This window comes from Grammomys surdaster, unplaced genomic scaffold (assembly GCF_004785775.1).
Source record: "Grammomys surdaster isolate TR1022 unplaced genomic scaffold, NIH_TR_1.0 135, whole genome shotgun sequence".
In the NCBI taxonomy this organism is placed as follows: Eukaryota; Metazoa; Chordata; class Mammalia; order Rodentia; family Muridae; genus Grammomys; species Grammomys surdaster.
Genome location: NW_021604593.1, coordinates 1,525,712 through 1,533,738, shown reverse-complemented (window position 1 = coordinate 1,533,738; position 8,027 = coordinate 1,525,712). Strand labels below are relative to the sequence as shown.

Below are 8,027 nucleotides of genomic sequence, written 5' to 3'. Positions count from 1 at the left end.
CCCCCACTATCCCTTCCTCTCCCTCCCAGCTTCTCCTGTCTCCCCCATTCCTCAAATCCATGACCTCTTTTGTAACTATTATTGTTAGTTTGTATACAGTTGTGGGGTTGTTGATTTTATTTTTATGATTATTTTGAGACAGACTCTTACCCTGTAGCCCAGGATGGCCTCAAACTCTCTGTCTGCTTAACAGGTAGACTGGGAGATAGCTCAGTGGGGACCTGGGTTTAAAACCCCAGAACCCACGTAAAGCTGGGTGTGATTCTACAATCCTAATGCTCATAAGGGAAATGGGAGGCAGAGGCAGGAGCATCCCTCGGAACTTTCAGCCAACTAGCCTGGCACATGCAGCAGTCAGCAAATGACCTTCAATAAAGTGGGAATGAAATGGACATCTGAGGTTGTCCTCTGTGTCCACGCACACGCCGTGTCACAGCATGCCCACGCTCACATGCATGAACATGTACACACACACACGTCATATAAACACAGATTCACAAAGAAAAACAAATGTTAGTAACAGGTAAAAACGTACTTTATAGAGCTTAAGGGGTCGTGGGGGGCTATTCCAGTCTCAGGAGCTGAAGAGTACATTCCAGTAAGGGGTGACACCAAAACTAGTGAGACCAGATGAGTAACTAAGGGTTATACAACAAAGAAATGGGGGGCAGCTGTAATGCTGAGTGTGGACATGGGAAAGTGATGGGAGAGGCCTGGGGCCACACTTTGGTTTCCAGAAAGTTCTCGAAACTCTTGACTTGGGAAAAAGTCTGGATCTGCACTGGCTAAGATCCAAGACGACCAGAGTGGGAGGCAGTAGATCGCTAGAACCTTCCATTGCATGGGGAAACGGTCAATAGAAGATTCCACAGCCCACCAGCAAGAGGCCTCAGGAGATTCGAGGGTCAGGTCAATAGCCTTGGACTTCGTGGAGGTGACAGGGTACCTAAACCTTGGCTAAACAAGAAGTTAAAAAGTTAAAAAGCTATTGATACTCATTTTTTCAATTTACTAGGAGAGGGGTCTTCTGGGAGTCCACCAGTCTCCACATGGATCAAGAGAGGTCAGTGCACACCGAGGGAAGGATGAGGAATGGCTGGTTATAGGCAACCAATTGAGACCAACAGTTATCTTGGGAAAAATAGGCCAGGAAGAGTAGTGCAAACCTATAATTGCAGTACTCATGAGATTGAGGCAGGAGAATATTGAGTTTGAGGTTAACCTCAAGCTACATAAACAGATAACTGGTCACGTGGTATATACCTACTATCCTACACTCAGAGATTGGGAGCAGGCAGATTGGGAGGATGAGGACATTTTTAGCTACATGGTGAGTTTAGGACCAACCTAATTTACATGAGACCCTATCTCAAAACAAATTAGTTAAAGAACCCAGAGGGGAGTCAGGTGTAGTGGTACACACCCATAATCCCAGCACTCGGGAGGCAGAGGCAGTGTGATTTCTGAGTTCTAGGCCTGCCTGGTATACAGAGTGAGTTCCAGGACAGCCAGGACTACACAGAGAAACCCAGTCACAAAACAAAAACCAAGAACAACCCTAAAAAACAAAAACAAAACAAAACAAAACAAAATCCCAAAGCCAAACAACCAAGGAAGAAACCGATGCCTTGCATAGGTATACAAATCAGAGCTCTATAGGTGAGGGAAGGAAGTGAGGATTGCATAGGGATACAAATCAGAGCTCTATAGGTGAGGGAAGGAAGTGAGGATTGCATATGAATGTGCGTATATATATTACATATTTTAAAACTTATTTATTATGGGTGTATACTGGGAATGGGTGTATTCTGCTGTGTGTAGATCCTGGAAACCAAACTCTAGTTATCAACAAACGCCTTTACCAGACGAGCCATCTTGTCAGCCTGGGATTTCTACTTTCCTGGTAACATTTTGGTCCTTGTTCTCAGCATAGAGAAAGGATGAATCTTCACAGTGAAGTGTAGAATATTTTTTTAGAAATTTTCTAGCAGGTTTTGTGGCTTATACCAGAAAAGCTCCCACCTAACACAACTACCTCCACTCTTCTACTCTTACAAACAAACAAAAGGCCTGAAGTGATAGATATACCAACTACCCTCAGGTGATGTTTACACATCTGTACAATGCATTAAAACATGACACTAGCTGGACACAGTGGCTTGTACCTATAATCTCAGCTCTGTGGAGGCAGAGGCAGGAGGATCATGGGTTCTGGGTCAGCCAGATCTATGCAGTAAGACCCTATCTCAAAGGAGAGGGAGGGGCAGCTACATTATGTCTCATATGTATATACAATGACTATGTGTCAGTTAAAAATAGGTGTTGGAGCCAGGGGGTAGGGGCACATACCTTTAATGCCAGCACTTGGGAGGCAGAGGCAGGTGGATATCTGTGAGTTCAATGCCAGTCTGGTCTATGGAACAAGTTCCAGGACAGCCAGAGCTACACAGAGAAGCCCTGTCTGAAAAGCAAAAATAAACAAACAAACAAACATATGAAGAATAGTGACTGGAGAGATGAGTCAGTGGTTTAGAGCTGAGGATGTGAGTTCCATTCCCAGCACCCACGTGGTGGCTCACAACCACAACTCCAGTTCTGGGGACCTGAACTCCATGATCTCCTAAGGCACCAGACATGCATGTAGTTCACAGACATACATGTAGGTGAAATACATGCATAAAAATAAATACATCTAAATAAAATGAAACTCTACGTGATACATTATGTGAAAATAAATAAATTAAGTAAAAATAGATAGCTTTGTGGGCAGTGGTGGCTCACGCCTTTAATCCCAGCACTAGGGAGGCTAGGGCAGATGGATGTCTGTGAGTTTGAGGCCAATCTGGTCTACAGATCAAGTTCCAGGACAGCCAGAGCTACATAGATAAATCCTGTCAATAATAATAATAATAACAACAACAACAACAACAATAATAATGATACATAGATATCTTAGCAAGTAAAGATACTTACTGTACTATGCAAGCCTGGAGACCTGAGTTTGATTCTTAGAATTAACATATAGTGGAAAGAAAGAACCAACTCCACAGAGTTGTCCACTGCCTTGAGACAGTGCCCACACACACATCATGCACATACACATACACACTTACACAATGAAAAATCAAAGTTTTAAAATTTAAAATAAGAATGAATTTAGAAAACTAGTTTAATTCTTAATATTTCAGAGATAAATGTAGTAAGGCAAAAATGGATGGACAGAGTTGTTGAGCTCTAGAGATTTAGAGGGATTATAGGGATTATACTCAATATATTCTGTAGAGTATGTGACCTACACTCTGTAGTGCTTGAGCTATTACCTATAACAAGGAAAGAGCAAAGGACCTTAGCTTCAGGAAATGGGAGGGAGTAGGAGAGTGGGCAAGTCCTAGGGAGGGAGCAGGTGTCTAGAATCTGAAGGGAGAGGAAGTGGGCAGGGCAACTTGGGCTTCTAAGCCGCAGAGGTATCAGAGGAAGTGCCTGGGGGATCAAGGTGCTGTCAGAGTAGAAGGCTGGCCCAGGGAAGCCTAGATGTTCCCGGAACTACAAGTTCGGGAAAGTACAGCGAGGGTGTGTGCAGAAGGTGTGTGCCCAGGAACCCCACAGACGTGGCAGCTCTGGGTAGGGACTGAACTAGGGCAGTGAGCTCTCTTCCTTTGCTGGTATCCAGTCCCAAGAGAACTCTGCGCCAGCCCTGGACAATGCACCAGGTAGACTCTTTGCTCATCCCTTCCTGGCTCACTATGGGGGCTCAATACCTTTCCCAAACTAAGCTTCCTTCTCTCTTTGTTTGCTCAGAGCTGCCCTCTGGCCCCAGCTGGAAGTCCCTTGACAACCCCCACCCACCCACACACCAGCTCAGCCCTGCATGGGATGCAGTATTGAAATGGGATCTGGGCACACTATGTCTAAGGGACTAGAGGAAAATGTTTAGCCTCATCAGCCCCTCTTTGGCTCCCACTGCCTTCCACAGAATGGGCCAAGCTGAGTGCTCATAGTTAGAGAAGCCCCGAACTCCCAGGGTCCTCCAGAATGATGGCTGGAGGGAGGGAGGCCACCTCACTGGCTATGAGCTTACCGTCCTTCACTGAGATCCCCTCATCCCTACTCAGCATCTAGCAGGGTAGGGACAGACTACTATCATGAGTTATGTCCTCAGCTTTCAGTAGAAAAATGCAGAGATCCTGGCAAGGGTAGACTGGTGCACAATCTCCTCAACCCATCCAGGGAATAGCCAGGAAGCTACCCCAGACACCAGCCCTCCCTATCTAGAACTTGGCCCCGAGATCTGGGGGGGAATGGGGCATACTTACAGGATGAAGTATGGGCATACATATCAACTCATACCAAGGTTCTGGGGTTCATGTCCCTCTTCCTAAACTTTTCCAAGTGTATCACCTTTCTGCTTTCCAGTGACTTAGAGTAGGGGAACCTCTAAGACCAGACAATGACGCCCTTTTCCAGAACACCTCAGAGCAGCTACTGCTCGCTGCCCACTGCCTAGCCTATGGGACAGCAGCCCAGAGACTACTCTGATTTCCAATAGAACACAGGATCTATTTGTGATTCTTGCTGGAGACCTGGGAAGGGGGAGCAATGAGAAAAGACTCTGGGGACAAACTGTTTCATTCTAGACTACAATAAAGCTCCTCCCTTTGCCTTTCCTGAGTGATTTTTAACTCCTTATTTTCCAGGGGGTTGGTTTGTTTTCTGTTAGTGTCTCCATCTTCATTTCTGTCTGTTTTTATCTCTCTTCCTTCCACCCCCCACAGCTCCAGTGTCTTTGTCTTTCAGTTGTATTTCAAGAGTTTCACCTTCCTCTCTTTCTCTCTCCTCTCTCTATTACTGTCTCTGGGGTTTTCTGTCTCTCAGATCCCTCCCTCTCCTTTGGTTTTTCTTTGTATGTTCCTACCCACGTCAACTTTCTCTCTCATCTCACCTTTCCCCCCAGGATGGCTACTACCTTCAGCCTTCTCCACTTGTGAATGGTTCGTTGGATCAGGAGCCTCAAAAACAGCTCCCAGATATGCCCCCTCGAGGTGGCGACGGGCTGCCACTGCTCGCTGCCATCATCGCGGCCTTTGTCCTGCTGGCAATCTGCATTGTGCTTGTGGTTCACTTTGGGCCTACGCTGCACCAGGGCCATGCTACCCTCCTCACAGAGCTGCCAGTCCTAAAGCCAGAGAATGGCATTTATCTTATTCGTTGGCGGCTGCTAAGCCTACAGGACAGTCACAGAGAAAGCCAGCAGGGACTTCGTACTTCTCACTCTGGCCCTGCCCTAGACAGGCACAGGCCCAGCATCGATGAAGTCACTTATCTGTAGGAGATCAATGTGGACTTAGCTTGGCTGGTCTCATAACAAGAAACTGGACTAGAGGGTGAATTGGAGCCAGAGTGTCAGAGCTATAGACTGCGTCTGGACTCATCAGGAGCTGTCCTCGTATTTAAAAAGAAAGCTTCTTGGTAACAAAAGCCACTTGAGGATCTTGCCTAGTGACATGGTACTAAGGCCACCCTTACAAGATTCCCCCTGAGGGACCTCCAGAACCTTCTCAGAGCGCCATTTCCTTCTTGTACCTCTGATCTCCATCCCTCTTGAAGTAAAGTGAAGATTCCATCTCTGAGCAGGAGTCTCAGAGGTCTACAGAGAAGGCCCTGCCTTCACACTGCTGATCCAGGGAGATCTAAGGCAAGGAACCTGGGGTTCCTTCTCTGAGACACAGGGTGCTTTGGAAAGGAGGCAACTCTACTGTCTTTCTGCCTTTGGAGGGCACCTTTGGCTGCTAGGCCTTGTTGATAACCTCCAAAGCCCCTGGAATCCCTAATCTCCACTTAGAGTTCCATGATGGGCTGTGAATGTTCCCCAACCTTGTCTTGCCATCCTAGGATGTGAGGGGGGATCTGGAGACTCTAATTACCTCTGATTTTCTGAGTGAGGGTGGGCCCACTGGAAGAAGCCTAAAACTTAGTACAAACCACTTCCACATCCAGAACTTTCCAGCTAGTGGGAAAACAGGAAAAGAAAAGGAATGTTATAAAACTTGTTTAGGGAAGGAGGGAGCATGGAGGGGTCCATCCCTGCGGGGAAGCAGCATAGTTCAGCCTGTGCTCAGGAAAATGCAGGCCAGGGCCAGGAGAGCAAAGCTGGGCCTCCTGGTGGCTCTCTGGAGAGGTACCCCTTTCTCCAGTACCTCAGAATGTCATCCATATGTAGTCAAGAAACCTACAGACATAAACTGCTTATAAACTGGTTCTATAAACAGCACAGTGGTACTGTCTTTTAATGTTAGCCCTTGAGAAATAGAGGCAGGAAAATCAGAAGTTCAGGATTATCCTTGGTGACACTGAAAGTTTGAGAGCCAGCCTAGACTACATGACACCTGTTTATTAAGAAAAGGGGGAGGCCTCCCATGCCACTAGTTACCTGTGGCAGTCAAGAAAGCTGGCTAGAGGTCGTGAAATATCTCGGAAAAGCAAGCCCTGCACCTCACAGTACAGTTGGTCTTGATAGAGTGTGGGCTGGTTAGCTGCCCCACGGGCATGATCTTAGGAGATCTGGCCCCACCACTCATCTGCTGTGAGGTGGAGAGGACCACTGGTGATGCCCTTACCCCTCCTCCCTCCCCACCTGCAGCTGCCCCTCTCCACCCTCCCACCCTCCCACCCCTGTCATGAAAAAGGAAGAAGTATCACTGCCCCTCACTGGCTATAGCACTCTGGGAAGCAGGCCCTGCACCTCGGCTTGGGCAACACAGGGAAGCTGGCCCTGAGGATGAAGGGTCTGCTGTGCCAGCCCCGAGGGTGAGAGCTGTCTCAGCCCTGGCTGCACCACTTGGGAGAGTGGGCCCTGCGCCTTGATTGGGAAGTACAGCGGAGCTGGCCCTGGAGGCGTGGGTGCGGGTGAGCCTGCGCGAAGGAGGACATGAGAGCGGAAGAGCTGACCCGGCTTCCTGCGGAGGGCAGCGTTGGGTGGCCTAGCCAGAGCAGTGCTAGAGAGCGCGCCCTGGTGGTATGAATAAGGAAGAGCTGGCAGGCTGACCAGCTCAGCTTCCACCCAGATCCAGGGCTTTGAGTTGTCCCATCCCAACATCTGTGAACTGTTGGGGCATGTGAAAGGGCCAGTCCTGCGGTTCCAAAGCTGCAGGATCTCCATGACACAGCGCAACAACAAGATAGCCGGGAGGAGTCCTGGTGAGTATCCAATATTGATGTTGTCATAAGCCAGAAATCTCAAACCAGACCAATGACTCATTGCCATAAACATTCGCAAGTGAAGATGTGTGGACAAAGGGGTATACTGTGGGACACACTGTGACACACTACAGCTTCCACACGAGATGTTTTCTGTGCTTTGTTTTGTTTATTTGTTTGTTTGAGTGTTTATTATTTGGGGGAGGAGGTTGCAAGGGCAGAGGGCAAATACAAGGTGACGGAGATGAATGGGCTGGGGTACAAGATGTGAACAAAGATTCAATAAAAAGTTACCAAAAAAAAAAAAAAAGAAAAGAAAAAAGAAAGAGGGAGGGTTGGATATGCTGATACACACCTTTAACCCCAGCACTCAAGAGGCAGAGGCAGATGTATCTCTGAGTTGAAGGCCAATTGGTTTTATGTAGTGAATTCTAGGCTAGCCTGGGCTACATAGTGAGGCTCTTTCTTTAAAAAACAAAACTCTTGTATTTGACTCTTGGGGAACTCCTAAGGATGAGTCATCCTTAAGGTCCTGCCCTCCCGCAGAATGGGGTAAAAATGTGTGCAGAGAATGAACCCACCTCCTGTGACTGCTTAAGAGGCAGCTGTGAACCAGGCGATGGTGGTGCATGTTTTTAATCCCAGCGTTTGAGAGGCAGAGGCAGGCAGATCTCTGTGAGTTCAAGACCAGCCTGGTCTACAGAGTGAGTTCCAGGACAGCTAGGGCTATACGGAAAAAACCCTGTCTCGAAAACCAAAGCCAAAAAACAAAACAAAACAAAAAAGGCGTCAGCGGGAATTGCTCAATGCTGCTTCTTAGCAGGCAGCTGTTC

At 47.7% G+C, this 8,027-nt stretch overlaps 1 protein-coding gene across 1 annotated transcript; it reads left to right on the top strand.

Annotated features, from left to right (window-relative positions):
* Positions 1 to 3,701: 3,701 nt before the first annotated feature.
* Smim33 (small integral membrane protein 33) lies at positions 3,702 to 5,326 on the top strand. The gene is made up of 2 exons (XM_028762696.1): positions 3,702 to 3,710; positions 4,952 to 5,326. Exons 1-2 carry the CDS (start codon positions 3,702 to 3,704, stop codon positions 5,324 to 5,326), a joined length of 384 nt encoding a protein of 127 aa, XP_028618529.1.
* Positions 5,327 to 8,027: the final 2,701 nt, after the last annotated feature.